Here is a 20,666-nt window from a genome sequence, read left to right on the forward strand (position 1 = left end):
CTGTGTCACCATCACCCCAGCCTCACCAACAGCACATTCTAAAGAAACACAATGATCTATGTGAAAGGCAGAGTCAGGGAGAGATCTTCCACCCACTAATTCACTCCTTCAATAGCCCTATCAGCGCTGGGGATGGGTCAGGCCCAAGCCAGCGGCCAGGGACTTCTTCCAAGTCTTCCACATGAGTACAGGGGCCTAAGGACTTGGATCATGCTTTGTTGCTTTCCCAGGCACATCAGCAGAAGCTGGGTGGGAAATGAAGCAGTCAGGACTCAGAACTGGCACCCATAGGGGATACGGGGGATGCCATTGCTGCAGGCAGTGGCTTAGCCCTGTGTACCACAGCACTGGCTCCCACAGCAGATTTGCATCAGGGCTTTGCACTAGGGGCTGACCAGTGAGTTGTATACATATTATTCCCATGTCAGCAACGCAGAAGAAGAGACAAGTGATTGTCCAAATGCACATTGCTGGGGTGTAGCCAAGTTCCGAGAAATGCTGTTCTGAGTCCCTCCCTGTCCCTTCACAGCTCTGGACATGGTCAGCAGCGCTATAAGAGGCATCACCCTGGGGTCTCACACACGCACGCACACACACATACACAGCACATGTATACACGTGATCATACCTGCTGAGTGACCAGCTGGAAAACTACCTGGTTATTTTCTGTAGGGGAACTTCTTCTTTTTCAAAAATATTTATTTTTTACTGGAAAGATATATTTACAGAGAGAAGGAGAGACAAAGGAGAGATCTTTCTGCTGGTTCACTCCCCAAGTGGCCACAATGACTAGGCTGTGCTGATCCAAAGCCAGGAGCCAGGAGCTTCTCGGTTTCCCACGCGGTACAGGGTCCCAAGGCTTTGGATCATCCTCCACTGCTTTCCCAAGGGCATAAACAGGGAGCTGGATGGGAAGTGGAGCAGCCAGGACATGAACTATGGTGCCCATATGGACACCAACGCTTGCAGGGGGAGGATTTAGCTATTGAGCCATCGTGCCTGTCCCAGTAGGGAACTATAAGGTCAACTAGACACCCATCCAGCACCAGCATCCAACCTGGGGAGTTTTCAGAATAAATCTGGGAATCAGGGAAGCAGCTCCAGGAGAGGAAATTACCAGCTCCCAGAAGGCTCCTGGCTGCACACCATACATTCTTCTTGTCTGGTTTTGAACTTCATCCAGACAGAATCACGTGGTGCGTTTGGTTTCTTTCACCCAGGATTTTGTGCAGGAGCCTTGTCCCTGTGGAGCAGGAACCTTGTTTGCTGCTCTGTCCCCATGGCTGGAACCTTGGTCACTGTCCTTGCTGTGTGCTTGGCCGAGGTGTGAATAGGCTGGAATTCATTTCTCAGCTTCCTGCTGATTTACAGTTGAGACTCTTAAGAGCGCTGCCGGTGTGCCGGCTCAGGTCTCTTGGGGCATTTTTTGTTGGGTGCTGACAACCTTCAAGTGCCGTGAATGCGGCATAGGTGGGCCTTTGTTTGGCTTCGCTGGAAAACTGCCAGCTTTCTAAAGGAGCTTCACCAATTCACGCTCCCCCAAAAGCCTAAAGGAGGCCGGCTAGCTGCTCTCCCGCGCCCACACTTGGTGTAGCCTGTCATTCTTTCTCGCCATCCTTCCTGTGGCAGCGGCTGGCGCATAATTGGCACTTGGCTACCAGAGGGTTGAATGAATGGATGAACGAATTCAGTCGGGCAGCCTGGAATCAAGACAGCCCGGCGACGGTGGGTACACACAGCGCTTCAGAGACGCCCTCCCGCACCCCGACCCTCCCGTGCAGCCGCGCGCCCACGTGGCCTGAACGCACCGCCTCGGGCGCGCGTTCCAGTCGCGGAGCTGGGGGCCCCCCAACTCTCGTTCCCGGCGGCGGACAGGGGGCGCTGCGCGTCCGGGCGCCCCGAGGGGGCGGGCCCGGGGCGGAGCGGGGCGGGCCCGGCTGCCAGGCCTGGGCTCCGGCCGCCCGCGCCGCCCGCCAGCCGCTCCGGGGCCGGGCCGGGGCGGGGCGCGGCGGCAGGAAGCGGGGCGGGGACTCGCGGAGGCGTTGGGGAGCGAGGGAGGGCGCGGCCAACTCCCGGAGGGACGGCTGGCGGCGAGCGCGGCTCCCCGGCCTGGCGCCGAGCCTGAGCCCGCCGGACGGGAGGCAGCCCCGCCGCGGGCTCGGCCCCGGCCCCAGCCCCGCCAGCATGGCCGGCCGGACCGTGCGGGCCGAGACCCGGAGCCGGGCCAAGGATGACATCAAGAAGGTGATGGCGACCATCGAGAAGGTCCGGAGATGGTGAGCACTGCCCCCCCACCCCGGGTCCCCGCCGGCTCCCCTCTCCTGCGCCTTCCCGCCCCTCGCCAGCTGTGCCCCTAAGGTGCTAGACGCGCCCCCGCCCAGCAACTGGGCACGGGCTCCGCAGAGCTCTGGCCCCCTTTCCCGGGCTGCTCCCCGAGCTCTACAAAGCGTGGTCCCCAGCCGAGCAGGAGCCCTCTTTCCGTGCCCCGCCCCCTGAGGTTCTGACACTCCTCCTCCTGCAAGTCCGCGCCGCGGTAGTCCTGGGCCGGGCCAGCAAGCCACGTTCCCGGGGAGAGGGTGCCCCTAGGGGTCTGTTGAGCCTCAGACCCCCCTGAGGCATGCTCAGGGACACCTCCTCTCCCCGCGCCTGCCCACCCCCCATCTCAACCCTGGTCTTTCTCCAATTACGCCCCATTCACAAAACTCCCTCCCCGGACCCTCCCCCACTTCCCCCTGCTACCTGGGGAGTGGGGTGGGGTGGGGTGGGGCTTTCCCCTGGAGCCCCTCTGACCCCAGCGCACCACCTTCCCACAGGGAGAAGCGGTGGGTGACTGTGGGCGACACTTCCCTTCGCATCTTCAAGTGGGTGCCTGTGGTTGACCCCCAGGAGGAGGTGAGCGAGCCCAGGGCCTTGCTTCCTTGCAGCTTCAGCCCCCGCTCCTGCTGACCCTCGCCTCCGCCTCCCGTGCCTACCCCGAGAGGCCCTGAAGGCGGCAGCCCAGATGTTCAGGATTACTCTTGGCTCCTCCCCATTTCCTGCTCCAGACCCTGCACCCTGTTTCACGCAAGCCCAGCGTGTGCACAGCCAGTGTCACCTCAGACAGGCCTTTGGCTTCTCTGTCCCTCAGTTTCGTTAATTACAGTGTGTGTGTATGTGTGTGTGTGGGGGGGGGTGTACGCCAGAGCTGGCGGGCGAGAAGGCTGACTCTTGGCCCCCCCTGTGTCCCCTCTCCCCCCAGGAGCGGCGGCGGGCAGGTGGCGTGGCAGAGCGGTCTCGCGGCCGGGAGCGTCGGGGCAGGGGTGCCAGTCCGCGCGGGGGTGGCCCTCTCATTCTGCTGGATCTCAACGGTATGTGGAGAACCGAGCTTTCTAGGGAGGGGGGTCCTGGAGGAGGAGGGTGCCCTAGGCCAACCCTCTTGGGCTTTTGCTCCCACAGATGAGAACAGCAACCAGAGCTTCCACTCGGAGGCCTCCCTCCACAAGGGCACCGAGCCCAGCCCCAGTGGCACCCCTCAGCCCAGCCGGCCTGTGTCGCCTGCCGGAGCCCCCGAGGGGGTCCCTGAGGAGTCGCAGCCCCCACGGCTGGGCCAAGAGCGAGGTAGGAGCAGATCCTTTCTCCCAGGAGTCCCCTCTAGGCCCTGTCCTCCCCGACGTTGCCCCCACCAGCTCATCCCCTGGCTCCTATGGGAACAGCCCCTCGCGCTGATGGCTTTCTTCCCTCCCTCTGGCTCTCTCTGTCTGGCATTTTCATAGATATTTCATTTTTCACTAATGCATCTCCCACCCCACAACCCCCATCAGCTTCCAGAATATCATGCCCTCGCTGATCTCGCTTACTGCATTCTCAGTGGAACACACAGTAGGTGCTTGATGAATATTGAGTGACTAACAGACAGGGTACAACTAAGAGATGGGTAACGTCATAGGGGGAACTGGTAACAGCATCCCATGTTTACTGAGCTCGCTGCTGTGTGCTGGGCGCCACCTGATAATTCCTTTTTTAGGTTTTGTTCACTTATTTGAAAGTTACAGAGGAACAGACAGAGTGAGACAAAGAGAGATCTTCCACCTGTTGGTTCACTCCCTAGATGGCCCCAATGGCCAGGATTGGGCCAGTCTGAAGCCAGGAGCTAGGAGATTCTTCCAGGTCTCCCATATAGGTGCAGGGGCCCAAGCACTTGCACCCTCTCCTGCTGCTTTCCCAGGCCTAAGTAGGGAGCTGGATGGATAGTGAAGTACCCAGATGGAATGGTGGCATTGCAGGTGACAGCTTTAACTGTTGTACCACAGCACTAGCCCCACCTTGTGCGCTTTATTTCATTGGATCCTCACCGGCACCCTGAAAGGGTCCAGATGCCTGTGGACTTCCCCATTTATAGATGAACAGGCTGAGACGGGGAGAGGTTGAATTCATGCAGCTGGGAGCCAGCATCCCGAGCCCACATCGCCAGCTCCTCTTCCTTGCCATTGATCCCTCCTGCCCAGGGTAGCCACCTTCCTCTGACTCCCAGACTTTAGCCTCGCTCCGGCCTCCCCATTGGGTATCCTGTGGTCACATCCACATAGCTACTGTAATGGCTTTTCCTAAAGCTTGGGTTTGATGGGGTCATTTTCCACTGCACATCCCTGTGGCTGCTGCCTCCTGCATGGGACACTTGGATCCTTGGGCCTCTGTCCTGTTCCCTGCTTGCCAGACCACCTCACCTTGGGCCTGTGGGCTGAGCCCAGAGGGTGCCAGGCTATGCATACCTCTGCTAATAGAAAAACGATAAGGAGCACGGAGTGCCAGACGCTCCCCAAGGGTTCTATCAACTTGGCTGAGCTGGGGGCAGCTTCCTGCAGGCATTACTGTCCCTGGCCCCATGTTACAGATGAGTAAAGAGAGGCCATTGGAAAAGAGAGACATTAAACAGAACCTCTGCTCCCTCAGCATGTGCTGCCTCTGCTTAAAATGGTGTCCTCCCCTCTGCCCCCGTGGCCTGCCTGCTTAAATGCTATGCAGTTGTCAAAATTTCTGCATAAGCGTTCCTCCCTCAAACTGTGACTGGGAGGCTCCTTGCTGTGCAGCTCCCTGTGTGTGGTGCAGGTATGCACGTGTGTGTGTGTGTGTGTGTGTGTGTGTGTGTGTGTACGTGTGTACGTACGTGTGTACGTGTGTACATGCATACGCGTGCTCCTCTAACTGCCCATCCTCTGGGCATAGCACAGCTGCTCAGGCGACGCCTGTTCACGTTCCAGATCCTGGGGGCATGACCGCAGGCGGCACTGATGAACCCCCCATGCTGACCAAGGAGGAGCCTGTGCCAGAGCTGCTGGAGGCTGAGGTGAGCGTGGCCTGCAGACTACATTCCCAGGGCTGGGGCCAGGGCCCCCCAAGGCCTGGAGGCGGCATCTTGGGGTCTGGGAGGGAGACAGACATGGACCAGCTGAGGAGCCAGCCCAGCCTTGGCGGCTGAGTTCCTGGGATGAACAAGGAAAGGGTGTGGTAGAGCCAGGGTCCTGCGGGCTGGCTCAGGGCTGACTTCAGAACATGAAAAGCCTGAAAACACAAAAATGAAAAACCATGGTGTGCCCCAGGCATTCCAGAAAGCAAGGCCTAAAGTGTAAGGTTAGGCTAACAGAGTCCCCTCTAACTGCTAAGAGAATGCATGCCCTTGTGCTGGGCTTTGGGCCAACTTCTGGGTCCGGGAGGGGCGTGGCATGGCGTGGGCGTGGTGGCTGTGGTGACGGCCAAGGCAGCTGAGCTTGGAAGCTGGATGCCTGCCTCGGGTGGGGCTCACGCCTGTCCGCCCTTCCTCTCCAGGCCCCCGAAGCTTACCCCGTCTTTGAGCCAGTGCCACCTGTCCCCGAGGCAGCCCAGGGTGACACAGAGGACTCGGAGGGCGCCCCCCCACTCAAGCGCATCTGCCCCAATGCCCCCGACCCCTGAGAAGCCGGCTTGCCTGTCCCGTCGCCCCAGGGACCCTTGGGCTTTTTAATCAATAAAGACCCTTTTGTAAGTTCGTGTCCTGTCATTTGCCCGTCAGACCTGGGGAGGGGCTCTGGAGACAGCTTTGTCTCATGCTCCGTTTCTCAGATGGGGTCACTGAGGCGCCGAGAGGGCCTTCCTGTAGTCACCCCTGAGTCACCTGTGAGTGAGGGCTGGAGCCAGGGTCCCCTGCCCCCATCCCCTAACTCCTGATCTTCACCTTCCTCCCTGGGGACTCCCACGTCCACTCCTCTTATGGGCCAGGATGACTATGCAAGTCGCACATAGGCCTATTCCTGCCCTCAGGGATGGCTTAGCCGATCCTCAGCCTTGCACCCTGGTGCACTTCTAGTTGAGTCCTGTTTGTCCCAGGTCTGTCGCCACCTCCTCTGAGAAGCCCTCCCTGACTCATTCACTCTCCCTCCACACTCCCCCACCTTCCCCCCACCCCTGGTTCTGAGTTCTCATCTCGCACTGGGTTCCCCTCCCTGGACTCAAGCATGTCTCCTAGGTGTGTGGGTCTGTCTTGTCTGTAAGGCCTTGGTCTCCTGAGGATGGAAGTGGCTCCCCCAGCCCTGTCTAGCATGACACTGGGAATGGGGCAGTCCAGCCACTCTGCTTCATGAATGAATGAATGAATGAACAAATGAATGGCTGGGCCTGTCCGGAGGACTTCTCTGAGGAGGTGGCATGGGAGCTAGGCTCTGGGACACAGATGGAGAGTCACACCCTGGTACAGGTCCTGGCTCTGTCCCTCACTGTCTTGTGTGACTCTAGACCGGCTCTTTTTAGTCCTGAAACCTCAGTTTATTCATCTGAGTAATGGGGACACTAATTTGCCTTCACCTGCCAGCTCCAGTAGCTTGTGGGAATCTTCCAATAATCTTAGGTCCCCTCTCTGGTGCCTGCAAGAAAGGCAGAGTCAAGTGCATTGCCCCTACCCCCCATTTTTTTTTTTTAAACAAATGAAAAAAAGACAAAACAAAGCAAAAAATCCCCACAGGTTTACAGAGAGGTCAGCCTGAGACTTTTAAAGGAACTCTTTGAAAACCAAGGCTGGGTCCTGCAGTGGTGGCTAGGCTGGCCAGCGGGGCAGGTGTGCGGTGACAGGGCACCTCTACCTCCTATCAGTAGCAAATGCGCGCCCGGTCAGCACCATGAAGCACCTACATGTCTTCTGTGATAGTTCTGGACATCCCAAGTCCAAAATTAGCCTCCCCGTACCGTGCTCAGGGTGGGAGCAGCGGGGGCTGGCTCCATCAGGTAGCTGTGGGCTTGGAAACTACCTGCCCCCCCAGGGTCTTCAAAGCTGTCAGCCAGGGGCGTGGTCCAGCCTCTCTCTCCTCGGTCCCATCACCTGCTCTCAGAGGGCCCCGTGATGACTCCAGGTCCAGTCTGGATCATCTGGGACACTTTTCTCACCTCCAGCTCCTTGGCGTCCGTGCATCTGCAGTGTCCTGTGGGTCACAGTGACACAGTCATGGCCTCAGGCCCCGAGGGGGTGGATGTCTGCAGGGCTGTGATCCAGCCTCGCAGGTGCCACACTCTGTGGGCGTGTGGGTGGCTGTCTTATTTGCGTCCGCTGTCCCTTGAGGTGATAACTGTGTGAGCTGCCAGGCGTGGGTGAGTGCTGCTCGCGGGTTAATGCCCAGGTAGCTATGTGTGTCGGGGGAGACGGGACTCTATGTCTGGGTTCAAATCTCAGCTTCTGCACCCACTTGTATGACCTTGAGCAAGTGCCTTGGCCTCTCCGGAGGCCCTTGGTTTCCTCTTGTGTAAAATGGAGAGTGTTACAGAGAAGAAATGTGACAGGGCCCTTAGTGCCACACGTAGGAGGTGGACGCCCGTGCAGAAGTTGATTTCCACTACCCCATCTATCCATCCCCTGGCTGTGCCTCCAGGCTCTTCTCTCTGCTTTTGGTGGTTTGCCCACCCTGGGCCCCCCAGTGATTCTGGCTCCCCCCTGCTCTGCTGAACCCACCCTGGCCTCTGTCCTCCTCCTAGTGATGCCTGCTCCCCTCAGTTCTACCTTCCCTTAAATAATTTTTTATGAAGATTTATTTTTATTTGAAAGGCAGATTTACAGAGATAGCTTCCACCTGCTGGTTTACTCCCCAAATGACTGTGACCGGGACTCGAACTAGCACTCCCTATGGGATGCCAGAACTGCGTAGAGGCTAATGTACTAGGCCACTGCCTCACCCCTGCCATCTTCCCTTTTAGGGAATGGTTTCTGCCCACAGGTTCTGCCCCTTCCTGCACACTCAAGGAACCAGATGACTACACTGGGTATCTACCAGGCTGTCCTTAGCTGCCTTTGCACCCCAGCTTGCCCCCACCATCACCTTGCACCCAATCCCCAGAGGCAGTGCCTAATTCCTATAGTCCCCACCCCAGCCAGGCTTTGTGCTTCCTTTACTGGGTACTAGCCACCAGTCAGACTCCCCACTTCCCCTTGCCCTTCCTCCACCCATGTGCACCATGCTGCCCCACCGCCCACTGCCACCCCTTCTCCCCTAAAGGGTGCACCCCGCCCCCCATCTTCCCCTCTGCTCCTGGTTCTCCCAGATGGCATCTTCTCATCTGCTCCTGAGTACTACCCCGGGCACCACCCCCTGCTATGCCAGGAGGGCCCTGCTTGTCACTGGTCCCCTGGCACATGTCTTCTTGTTTTCTAATCCCCAGTCCTCTGGCACGGCCCTCTGGCAGGACCCAGAGCACTTGGTGACTGTTGTCTCATCATTGTCCTATCTCTCAGCTTCTTCAGCACAAGACTTAGGACCTCCTTTATTGCTAGTGACAGGGACATGCTGTGTGTTGATTCTTTGCTGGGGACTATTTGAGGCCCCTGGGGTACAGCATAAACAAACAAACAAACAAAAAAGTGGAAACAAAATCAACCCTGCCCTTATGTCACTTTCAGTAACACAGGAAGTTAGCAGTTCTTTGGAAAAGTGGGATAGGTATTGTGGTACAGCACGTTAAACCTCCCACATTTGGAGGCCTCCAGTTTGAGTCCTGGCTGCTCTGCATCCCACCCAGCTTCCTGCTGCTGCTCTGGGGAAAGTGGCAGATGAAAGCTTGAGTACTTGGGCTTGCGCTACTTGCCGCCCGCATGGGAGGCCCAGCCCGAGTTCTTGACATTAGGGCAGCAAACAAGGGATGGAGGCACTTTCTCACTCTCGTCACTGCTTCTCAAATCAAGCCATCAGTCCTAACACAGAGAATTGTAGAGGTGACACCCACACACCTGCTGCCTAGTCCCATGCTGCGTGGCTGCAGTCACCTTCACGTGCAGTCACGTGGCTGCTTATCCATTCTGTTGCCTCCGAGTATTTCCAGATCTGCAGACAACAGAACACTTCCCTCTCAGCCATCAGGCACCTGTATCCCCCACAGCAGCCGCGTTTCTATGAATGAGTTTCCTACCTCTCAACGCACAGAACACATCCGTGTCCTGAAGAGCACATCCGTGTCCTATGTAGAATTCAGGGAGTTTCACACATGCACACGCAGGCTTGTCCAGTGGGAACGTGCCTGTCACTCCAGCGAGTTCCTGACACAAGTGCAGCAGCTGGGATTCAAACTGGGGCCCTGTATATGTTGCCAGTGCTACAGGCCTGCTCTACCATAGTGCCAACTCTAAGTGTTATATGTACATAGATGTAGTTTTAGAAGCAGAGTGACAGAGGAGAGACTGTCACCGGTTCACTCCCTAAGTGTCTGCAGCAGCCAGGGGAGGCCAGGCTGAAAGCCAGGCCTGCGACTCTGGGTTTCCATGTGGGTGGCAGGAACCCAAGCACTTGGGCCATTACGCACTAGTTTTGTGGGGACATTACCAAGGCGTGATCCCAAGTGGAACAGCAGGGACTGCGAGTGGCAGTGTCACCGTGGGGGGCTTCCTCTGTGGCCCTGGGGCACATGTCCTTCAGAGTTCTATTCTTGAGAGCAGCCTGTGTCATTTTCTGGATCAGAGACATGGTCCTTTTATTGCCTGGTTGGTTGTATTCCCCCAGACTTCGTTTTGAGCAGGATTGCTCTCAGTGGAGAAGAGGGGAAGTGGAGAACAGATCAGAGGTGGAACAGCTGGGACTTAAATGAGTGCCTGAATGGGATGCCAGCATTGCAGGTGGCGTCTTAAGCTGTTGAGCCACAATGCTGGGCCCTCAGCTACTGTTGAAAGCACAAGTTCTGAAACGTGGGCTCTTGCCATGGCCTAATAGGTTATGCCTCCCGCTGCTGTGGCAATGGGCACTGGTTCAGGATGGCCTGAGTCCTTGGGCCCTGTAGTCATGTGGGAGTCTGGAGAGAGGCTCCTGGTTGTGGATCTGCTGAGCTCTGGGTATTGATGACCATTTGGGAGGAGACCAGCACATGGAAGATCTTTATCTCTCCTGTCTCTGTAAATCTGCTTCTCAAATTTTAAAAAAAAGTGAATAACTTTTTTAAAAAAGTATGTTATTTTAAAAAACTTATATTTTTATTATATATATTTATATTTTATATTTTTATATATTTATATTTTATATTTTAATATATTTTATATTTTATATATTTTTATATTTTATATTTTATATATATATCTCCAGGAGCCAGGAGCTTCTTCCAGGTCTCCCATGTGCAGGGTCCCAAGCACTCGGGTCATTCTCTATAGCTCTCCCAGGCCTCAAGCAGGGAGCTGGATGTGAAGTGGGGCAGCTGGGACACGAACCAGTGCCCGTATGGGATCTGGTGCTTGCAAGGTGAGCATTTAATCACTGGGCCCGAAAAATGAATAAATCTTAAAACAAAACAAAAAAATCCTATCTGAGACACATGGCGTGTACTCACTGGCAGTCACTACAATGCCTTTGCTCCCTGGGGAGGCTTGAGGCTGCTGGTGGGGCTCCAGCACCCCCAGGCTCTGCTCGCCTTCTCTCCTCCACTCAATGTTCTTGCCACCCCTCACTTCTGGCCCTTGAGTCCAGGGCCTCCTGGTGCCCACTCATACCCGTCTTTGCCCCTCAGCTGATGAAGCCCTGCACACTGGTGCTCCCTGCCTTGTGCGGCTACCCACTTCCTGCTCGGCTTCCTCCACATCTCTGTGCTCGCTGCTCGTCCCACCTGGCCAGCTCATCCCTTCCTCCAGGTCCCTGGCCAAGGCTCATTGAATCCTTAGGTCCATCGCACGTCCTCCAGGCTCCCTGACCTGCTGTCGCCCAGATCAGGCCCTTGCTTGCGTACCCATTGGACTTCCTCTTTCATTTGCCATCGCATTTGCCCTGCTAGAATAAGGTCACGTCTATCTCACCCTTCCGGCAAGCAGCAGGTGCTCACTGATGAGCCATAAAAGAACCAAAGCAGTTTTGAATGCGTTTCTGCTAAGCTGTTTTCCTAGCCTCTGCCAGCTTGGAAGGGCAGGAGACCTCGGGAGCCCACCTGGGCTAGCACTTGCTTTTCCATCCTCACGTGTGTCTGTGGCTTCTCTGTGTATACCTGGCTTTGTTCTGCTGTGGCTGTCCCCTCCCGGATGGGCCAGGCCCCAGGAGAGGAACACACCATCCTAAAATCAGGCGGATTGGTAGTAGCTGTGCTTTGGGCAAAGTCTCCTGCCTTGTCAAGACTTCCGCGGGGGCCCATCTGGAAAAAAAAAAGGAGCCATAACTCATTTCTTGGTCTTTGTGCCAGATCGGCCACCAGCGTGAACCTGGCGCGGGGGCAGGGGATGTGGGGGCTCGTGGGAAGCGCGGGGCTGGCGAGGTGAATGTTTTCCACGTGTGTGTGGCCTCCCCCGCGGTGTTTAGGGCGTTTCGGAAACGCTGAGCCGCCGAGTGAGTCCCCTCGGTGGTAACACGCGCGGCGACTGGGGCGGGAACTGGAGACACGCGAGGGCACCAAGTAAACCCAGCCCCGAGGCTGCGCGCCTTTGGTCGCCTTCTGCGCAGCCGGAGCCTTCCGCCCGACCTCCGCCTCGGCCCGCTGTGAAGCTCCGAGGGAACAAAGAAGGGCAGCGTGCCTCGGCGCGGGCGGCGCCCAGGGAAGGGTTAAGGCCAGCGACGCGGCGGGCGCGCGTGCTAGAGCGGCCGGTGGCGGACTTCCGGTGGGGCGGGGCCGGAGGGTGTGCGGAGCGGGGTGTGCGCTCCGCCGGTACCCGCGCCGCGCGGGGGTCCCACCGGGCTCTAGACCGGCCCCGGGCGGCCGCTTTCCTCCCCCCGAGGCCCCGCACTGGCAGTGTTGACCGAGGGCTGGGGTCTGGCTTCCCCGGCTGTGTGAGGGCCGGGACTGGGCGGGGGCAGTGGCACCTTGCACTGACCGCGACCTCGTTCCACGGCCAAGGACTTGGCGACCCAGAGCTCTGGGGGAGGCCCAGGGCCTGCCGTCCACACCGTCCCTATTCCTGCGGGTTGGCCGTGCAGGTGGCCGGCTCGGCAGGGCGGGATGGATGAGGACTCCGGGTTGCGTGATTCTGTGCCTCAGTGCCTGCTCCTCACTGCTCCACGCGGGCGCGGGCCTAAACACCGTCAGGTGCTTTTGAGAGAATCGGGCCTAAGCCCCTGCACTTCGCAGTTCACCGGATGAAAGTGTACAGTTCTTGGTTCTGGTGCTATGCGCGGTTTCTGCAATGATCGCGATTTTTGCAACATTTTATCACCATCAGGAAAAAACCACCCTCCTTTCCCCCAACCTCCCAGACTAACACCAGTGTGCTTCCTGCTGGCTGATTGGGGCAAGTTTTTAAAAAGTGAAACTTAACAAAAAAAAAAAAAAAAAGATTTACTCATTTAATGGCAGAGTTACACAGAGCGAGGAAAGGCAGAGAAAGGGGACTTCCATTCACTGGTTCACATCTTAGATGAGCACAATGGCTGGAGCTGGGCCCAGTCTGAAGCCAGGAGCCAGGAGTTTCTTCTGGGTCTCCCACCAGAATCCAAAGGCCCAGGGCCTTGGGCCATGCTCTGCTGCTTTAACAGGGCGATGGATTTGAACTGGAGCAGCCTGGACTTGAACTGGCACCCCTATGGGACGCCGGCTAGTGCTGCAGATGCTTTGGCCACTGTGCCACAGCGCCAGCCTCTTGCTTTCATCCTGTTGAAACAACAGCCGGCAGGCTTCACAGCCTCCTTTACCGTGACGCCTGCCATCCGATTCTGTGTAAACAAGCTGCCCCTGTGTCGGGCAGCGGAAACCTGGCAGGCGGATTGCAAAGCCAGTTGGGATGCCTCGCTGTCGCTATCCCGCAGCAATGGACTTGGTGCACGGAGCCGATAATAACACGCGTGGACACTGACTGATGCACAAAAGCCGAAGATTATTATTGGCATCAGACTTTATACACTGAGAGTCCTATGGGATAAGGGAGGAAGTATTGAGCTTATGAACAAAACCCATCAACTGTTTCCATACTCTTGATTGGAACTCCTTTTGTTTTGTATATTCCACCAAGTGCGCTCATTCACATGCTGTCTTCGAAACCTTTCTTTCTTTCTTTCTTTCTTTTAATTTTTTTTAAGATTTATTTTTTTAATTTTTTTTTTTTATTGGAAAGGCGGATATACAGAGAGGAGAGACAGAGAGGAAGATCTTCCATCCAATGATTCACTCCCTAAGTGAGCGCAATGGCCGATGCTATGCAGATCCGAAGCCAGGAGCCTCTTCCGGGTCTCCCACACGGGTGCAGGGTCCCAAAGCTTTGGGCCGTCCTCGACTGCTTTCCCGGGCCACAGGCAGGGAGCTGGAAGGGAAGCGGGGCTGCCAGGATAGAACCGGCGCCCATATGGGATCCCAGGTGTGCAAGGCGAGGACCTTAACCACTTGCGCCACCGCGCCGGGCCCAAGTAACCTTTCTTATACAAATGATCTCCCATCAGGTATACAAAAGGTAACCATTTGTTCTCATGCAAATACTGTCCAATGAACTGTAATCTTGTGCTCACTGAGCTTCTAGGGCCACAATGTCCTCCTACACCTCACTATTATTACTAAAATGATTGATTTGCCTAAATTTGCCCATGGTTATAAAAACCCCTAAAATAGACCGTAGTGAGCCCAGACACTGACTCAGGACTTCCTGGACCTAAACATGTGAGTGCTGGGGTGACTGCATTTTCTGGGTGTCCCGTCAAACAAATATTACAGTTATTTCTATTAGGTTGGGCTTTTTTAATTATTGGAGAAGCCACCTTCCCCCATTTTTTCTTTTTAAGATTTATTTGTTAGGGCCCAGTACAGTGGCCTAGAGGCTAAAGTCCTTGCCTTGAACACACCGGTATCCCATATGGGTGCTGGTTCTAATCCTGGCAGCTCCACTTCCCACCCAGCTCCCTGCTTGTGGCCTGGGAAAGCAGTCGAAGATGGCCCAAAACCTTGGGACCCTGCACCCACGTGGGAGATCTAGAAGAGGCTTAGGGCTCCTGGCTTCGGATTGGGTCAGCGCTAGCCGTTGCGGTCACTTGGGGAGTGAATCATCGGATGAAAGATCTTCCTCTCTGTTTCTCCTCCTCTCTGTATATCTGACTTTGCAATAAAAATAAAATAAATCTATTTTTTATTTGAAAAGCAGAGTAACAGAAAAAGAGGAAGAGACAAAGAGAAATCTTCCATCCACTAGTTCACTCCCCAAATGGCCACAGTGGCCTGAGCTGGGCCAATCCGAAGCTTGGAGTCAGGAGCCTCTTCCGTGTCTCTCAAGTGGGTACAGGAACCCAGGGACTTGAGGCATTCTCCACTGCTTAACCAGGCACATTAGCAAGGAGCTGGATCAGAAGTAGAGCAACCAGGACTCCAAGCAGGTACCCATATAGGATGTTGTGTTGCAGGTAGAGGCTTAGTATGTTATACCAGGGCTCCAGCCCTGCTGATGTTGTTCTGATGTAACTTTGGACTTGATGCAGAAGTGCCACAACTCAGGAGGTGTTGCCTGGATAACCATGCATGGGGTGGAGCGCAGGCATGAGAGGATGGGGGTAGAATCTGCTGCTAGCTGCTGGTGTCACTGGCCAGAGCCCACACGGCCCCCCGGGACCCTGGACTTCTGCCCCCTCCTACCAGTGGGCTGTCTGGGCTTCTTCTTACGCAGGCTGCCCTGTGTCCTGGAGTGCCACACAAGCACCTGTCCTTACATGGGATGCTGTTGCTGGAGCCTGGTCATGGGACATGCGCCAGGACGCCCTCTGTGCACATCCTGGCCTGGGGTCATTTCCATCTCTTGTCATCCTTCATCAAGGCCCTCTGCCTCCTCCCTCTAACTCTGCTTTACATCTTGTTTTAGTAGTGAAATAAACAGCCCATGAAGCTAAGAGCCCGTTTTTAATAGAACTAGCTTCCTTTTCCAGAAGCAGCTTTACTTTAAAATTCGGTTCTGTGGTTCTGTGTCAGATCCGAGCTAAGCCCTTGGAGGGGGGTGGAAGACACGGGTCCAGGATGTCAGCGTGGAGGTAGGATGCAGCAGTTAATGTCACTGTCTGTGATGCCAGCGCCCCACAGCGGGGTACCAGTGCCAGTGCCAGCTGCTACTGCTCCCCATCCAGTTCCCTGTGGCTGGGCCTGGGGAAGCAGTATAGCGTGGCCCAGGTGTTGGGGACACCCACATATGGGATCCAGATGGATTGCTAGGCTCCTGGCTTTGTGTAGCTGTTACGTGTAGCTGTTTTTGTTTGAAAAGCTAACCAGCAGATAGAAGATATTCTCTCTCTGCTTCCCAAATAAATAAAGTTAATATATGTTTTTTAATAGCATGGTTTTTTAAAAAAAAATTTTTATTGGAAAGTCGGATATACAGAGAGGAAGATCTTCTGGTCTGTTGATTCATCCCCCCAAGCAGCCACCACTGCGGGAGCTGTGCCAACCTGAAGCCAGGAGCCAGGAGCTCAGAGCCTCTTCCAGGACTCCCACAGACTGAGGGTCCCAAGGCTTTGAGCTGTCCTTGACTGTCTCCCAGGCCACAAGCAGAGAGCTGGATGGGAAGTGGAGCAGCCGGGATATGAACCGGCACCTATATGGGATCCCAGTGTATGCAAGTGGGGGGGACTTTAGCCACTAGCTGGGCCCTTTTGGTGATGTTTATATGTGGACCACCAATTAGGTTAGGAAGGAATCCCATATAGGTGCCAGTTCATGGCCTGGCTGCTCTAATTTCCATCCAGCTCCCTGTTGTAGACTGGGAAAACAGCAGAGAATGGCTCAAGTCCTTGGGCCCCTGTACCCACCCTGATGGATGGATGGATGGGCGGAGCTCCTGGCTCCTGGCTTCAGACCAGTCCAGCTCCAGCAGATTCTCTTTGTCTCTCTTCTCTCTGAAACTCTGCGTTTCAAATGAAGAGCAGCTCGGACAGAATGGCCAAGGATGAATTATCTCCCTCCAAGACTGAGATCCACACTTGCACTTCAAAGGGTGGGACAGAAATCAGAGACATCAGAGGTGTCTTCTGCGCCCTGCCGCCATGGGAGCTACTGACGCCGCTCTTCCCAGAGCGCTGCTGGAATAAATCAGAGGAAGTGTGTTCCGCAGGGCCTCCCAGTGCCTCCCGAAAGTCCAGCACTGCCGTTCCCAATCCCACCTGTCGCTCAGTAGGAAGGAATGACATGCTGGAGACTGTCTGCCTGTTACAGTGCTAGAATATGCATGCACGCCAGGAGCTCAGTGCTGGAGAAGGCGGTGCAGACACATACCTCAAGTGCTGTGGAAAGCCAGGCTTTCTATCCACTAGACAAAGTGCGTTTCAAGAGAGCATGGAGCTAGAAGAGAAAGCCAGACTACTACACAAGTCAAGTCTAAGAGAAAGTTTGCTGTGCTGGGAAAACCACATGAATGTCAAGGCCGGGTGGGTGTGGGAAGGCAGTCTGAGGGTCAGAAGTCCACTCAGTAAAAAGGCATTATGTGGTGTCCCTGCTGGGAGGTGGGGAGAGGCAAGCTTCCCAGGGACTCTTTGTTCTGGGTATGCATCTGGGACAGAGAATTATTGGGCTGTTCACACACACACACACACACACACACACACACACACACACACACACACACACACACACACACGCCCCTCCAAAAACTATGCAGTAAGAGGAAGAAACCTGAAATCTCAACTGGACCAGAATGAAGAGGCTCGCTTTGCTCGTTCAACGGCCCACTGGCGCCCTCTACTGACAACCTTTTGTATGATGCTCTGTGTAGAAAGTCGGTGTAATGATCCAGTCCATTGTCTCAGTCCTGGAGGATGAGTTGGGAGATGGCAGGTAGTAATTTTGAATACTGACACAGTGGCAGAATCCCCCCAAAGGCTCTCTACTCACAGGCCGAGGGCCAATGTGGTAGGAAGGACTAAGTGGAGACCCCTTGCATTTTCTTCACCTGTAAGAACATGTAGAGCTGCTTCCTCCCCTAGAGGTACAGGCATGCTTGATGCTACTGTCGAAGAACTGAAAGGGCTGGGAGTGGTGGCAGCTGCCACACAGCCATTTCTGCCACCAAAGCAACCCTTGCAGAGCCAGGTGGGTTCTGGAGAGATACGGTGATCTTCTTTCAGCAATGTCCTCAGGTAGTGTCATCCATCGCAGCTGTTGTCCTGGACACAGGACCTTTCCTGTAGCCCATTAGTGTGACCCTGGCTTTTTCTCCACACAAATGCCACGTCCACCAACAGCAGTGGGGCTTTTAGCTGGCCAAGATAGCTTACTCGCGTAACTACTATCTTTAGGCTGCCTCAAGGCTACGTCAGTTCTGTTCTCTCATAATACAGTTTCACAGCCATCTTAATCATCTTGCCATCCCACAAAACATCACACTGTTCTTCCATGTTGACATTATTGGATCTGATGAACAGGAAGCAACAAGTTCTTTAGTTGCCTGGGTGGACGTATGCAGACCAGGAAAAAAAAAAAAAACGTGGAAAGTGTCAGGATTGATCGAACGGACAATGGAAAGATGCTTAATGGAGAAACGATTTTATTACACTGCACTGCGGCCATCATCCATGCTTTTAGGATGGCGCACCTTGTCTTAAGAACAGACTTTTACATCGCAAAAATCCAGGGTGTCAGAGCTCTCGTTACAAAGTCCGGTGGATGCAGTCGTTTGTTAATCTTGGATGGAACTAAGAGTCGCTGAGGTTGGTTTCCTGTGTTAATTGAACTTGACGAAAACCAAAAGGGAAGTGCAACATAGCCAACCTGAGCAAAGGGAGAGAGGAGGAGACAGCCTTGGGGTTTGGAAGACCTTCTTGTGTAATTTTCAACCGGAGCGAGTACTGCAACTTGGCTGCTCCAAGATAAACCATCAGGGCAGGTGTGCCTGGCTTGTGCTAAGCCTCTAGTCCACAGACATTCTTAGCTCCGCCAAGGGAGTAAACACAGATGCACCCAGGCCCGCCAGCACAGTAGGACTGCTGAGGCCAGGTGACGAGTCTTCCCAGGTGGAAGACAAGCTGAGCCTCATACAACCTGTGTGAGAGGCACAGTGCTTGGTGGCCGATCTGGGCTTTACAAGCAACATGTGTCGTCCATGGAGACACCTGTGAGCCTGCCCGTTCTGAGCATGGCTCTGCAGCAAGCTCCAGCTCATGGCACCGAGGATGTGGCAATCCAGGCACATCCAAAGCGTCTGGTGAGCAAGGATGCCCTCTTGAGTCCCTGAATAGAATTAAAGTATGAGTCACAGAGTTTTGTTTGTTTGTTTTAAAGACTTTTTTTTTTTTTTATTGGAAAGGCAGACTTAAGGAGAGAACAATCAAAAAGATCTTCGATCCATTGGTTAACTCTCCAAGTAGCCGCAGTAGCTGGAGCTGAGCCGATCCAAAGCCAGGAGCTAGTAGCTTCTTCTTGGTCTCCCATGTGAGTGCAGGGTCCCAAGGCTTTGGGTCATCCTCCACTGCTTTCTCAGGCCACAAGCAGGGAGATGATGGGAAGTGGAGCAGCCAGGACACGAACCAGCACCCATATGGAATGATGTTGAAGGCAGATTAGCCAACTGAGCCGTGTGTGCTTTTAAAAAATAACCCTAGGTCCTTCTTTGTAGACCACTCTCTCTCTCTCTCTCTCTCTCTCTCTCTCTCTCTCTCTCTATATATATATATATATATATATATATATATATTAGGCTATTTTAAAAAAGAAAAGTTAAAGCCATTTTTAGTAGAGGAATTAGGCTTTAATTAAAATTGATCCAATTAAAATATCAAATAATTTAAACTGCAAATATGAATTCCTTCTGACTGTTTTTAAAAAGTTACTTCGTTTGTTTTAAAATACACAAGTGCAGTGATTTAGAATTTATTTAATTTTTTACAAAACATTTTATTCACAACATATATAATGAATACTATACATCTGGGTCCATCACCCCAAAGCCCTTGTGAGGATTAACCTATAGGGGCCAGGTTGGTTCCTAGCTCCTTTTCCACCCCCCGGAGGAGGTGCCTGTGAGTGCTTGCAGGTGGGTGTGGCGTTTCAGCTGTGGGGCTGGTGGGAGGAGGGATGGACCCCAAGGTCCTGAGGGCTGGGTTGAGGGGTCAGGTCTTGCCATCCAGCAAGGATGTCCGCTTGTGTTGGTAGCCGCTCTGCCAGCCATGGATCACCTTACAGTCTCCCACATCCAGGAGCAGGTGGTGGTGAAGCCGATCCACCCGTTTCCTCTTCTGGACATACATGACCACTGCCACCACCACCCCGACCAGGGTGATATGGAAGAAAGGGCCCACCAGGGAGTCACTGCTGGCCTGGCGAGCACTGGGCACTGTGGTATTCCTCATGGCATCTGCAGGTTGACGGCCTGGTGGTCAGCATGGGCAGTGGCACCTTGGGAGGGCGCCTCTGGGTTCTCTCCCGCTGCAGCATCCCCGACAGGAACACCCTCGCCTGGCTCTCCCAATTTAGAATTTATTAAAACTCTGCCATCAGCCCTAGTTCGATGGCTCAGTGGCTAAATTCTCGCCTTGTACATGCCAGAACTGTATATGGGCACTGGTTCATGTCACAAGCTGGAACCCCATATGGGCCCTGCTTCATGTCACATCTCCCCCACTCCCCTTCCAGCTCCCTGTTTGTGGCCTAGAAAAGCAGTAGAGGACAGCCCAAAGCCTTGGGACCCTGCTCCTATGTGGGAAACCTGAAGGGGACTCCCGGCTCCTGGCTTCGGATCAGCTCAGCTCTGGCCATTATGGCCTTTTGGGGAGTGAACCAGCAGATGATCTCTATCTGTCCCTTCTGCAAATCTGCTTTTCCTGTAAAAATAACTCTTAAAAATGAAACAGTACACCTCCACTAACTGAGCCCCTATAGGAATCCCACCAGAGTTCTGGCTTAACCTTGTCAGAAGCACAGAACTCAGGGGTTCGTGAGGACTGTCCCCATCTAGGAGGGCTTCCCAGCCTTGGGAGGCTTGGCAGGCTTGGGAGGCACAGACACTACCCTGCTGTTCTTTCTCCCCGCAGGACCCAGGAGTGAGGCTGACGAGGCGGGCCCTCCATGAGAAAGGCCTGAAGCCGGAGCCCCTGAGGAGGCTGCTCCCCAGGAGGGGCCTGCGGACCAATGCTCGGCCCACCTCAGGCCCAGAAGCCAGGGCTCCCGGGGCAGGAGGCAAGGCCCCCAGAGCCCCCAGGACGATTCCCCAGGGCAAAGGGAGGTGAGCTGGCTCCTTGGGCCAGCAGAGGCCCCTAGCCTCCCTCTGCCGCCCTCAGGTTCCAGTCACCTGCCATGCTCCTGGCCGGAGGGGCTTCCGGTTGGACACCCACCGT

The 20,666-nt window shown here is 54.9% G+C and overlaps 2 protein-coding genes across 3 annotated transcripts; one reads left to right on the forward strand and one right to left on the reverse strand.

Moving 5' to 3' along the window:
* Positions 1 to 1,852: 1,852 nt before the first annotated feature.
* Positions 1,853 to 20,558, forward strand: BCL7C (BAF chromatin remodeling complex subunit BCL7C). 2 transcript variants are annotated; one of them, XM_040973852.1, is made up of 6 exons: positions 1,853 to 2,276; positions 2,814 to 2,892; positions 3,239 to 3,347; positions 3,436 to 3,597; positions 5,238 to 5,323; positions 20,364 to 20,558. In XM_040973852.1, exons 1-6 carry the CDS (start codon positions 2,185 to 2,187, stop codon positions 20,556 to 20,558), a joined length of 723 nt encoding a protein of 240 aa, XP_040829786.1. In that variant the 5' UTR covers positions 1,853 to 2,184. The 2 variants fall into 2 exon arrangements, with proteins under 2 accessions (XP_040829786.1, XP_040829787.1); XM_040973853.1 differs by lacking the exon at positions 20,364 to 20,558 and adding an exon at positions 5,803 to 5,998.
* LOC121151981 (small integral membrane protein 29-like) lies at positions 19,443 to 19,682 on the reverse strand. Its single transcript, XM_040973854.1, has one exon. It carries the CDS (start codon positions 19,680 to 19,682, stop codon positions 19,443 to 19,445), a length of 240 nt encoding a protein of 79 aa, XP_040829788.1.
* Positions 20,559 to 20,666: the final 108 nt, after the last annotated feature.

The sequence above is a fragment of the Ochotona curzoniae genome, unplaced genomic scaffold (genome assembly GCF_017591425.1).
Source record: "Ochotona curzoniae isolate NIBS_2020 unplaced genomic scaffold, NIBS_Ocur_1.0 contig_2321, whole genome shotgun sequence".
In the NCBI taxonomy this organism is placed as follows: domain Eukaryota; kingdom Metazoa; phylum Chordata; class Mammalia; order Lagomorpha; family Ochotonidae; genus Ochotona; species Ochotona curzoniae.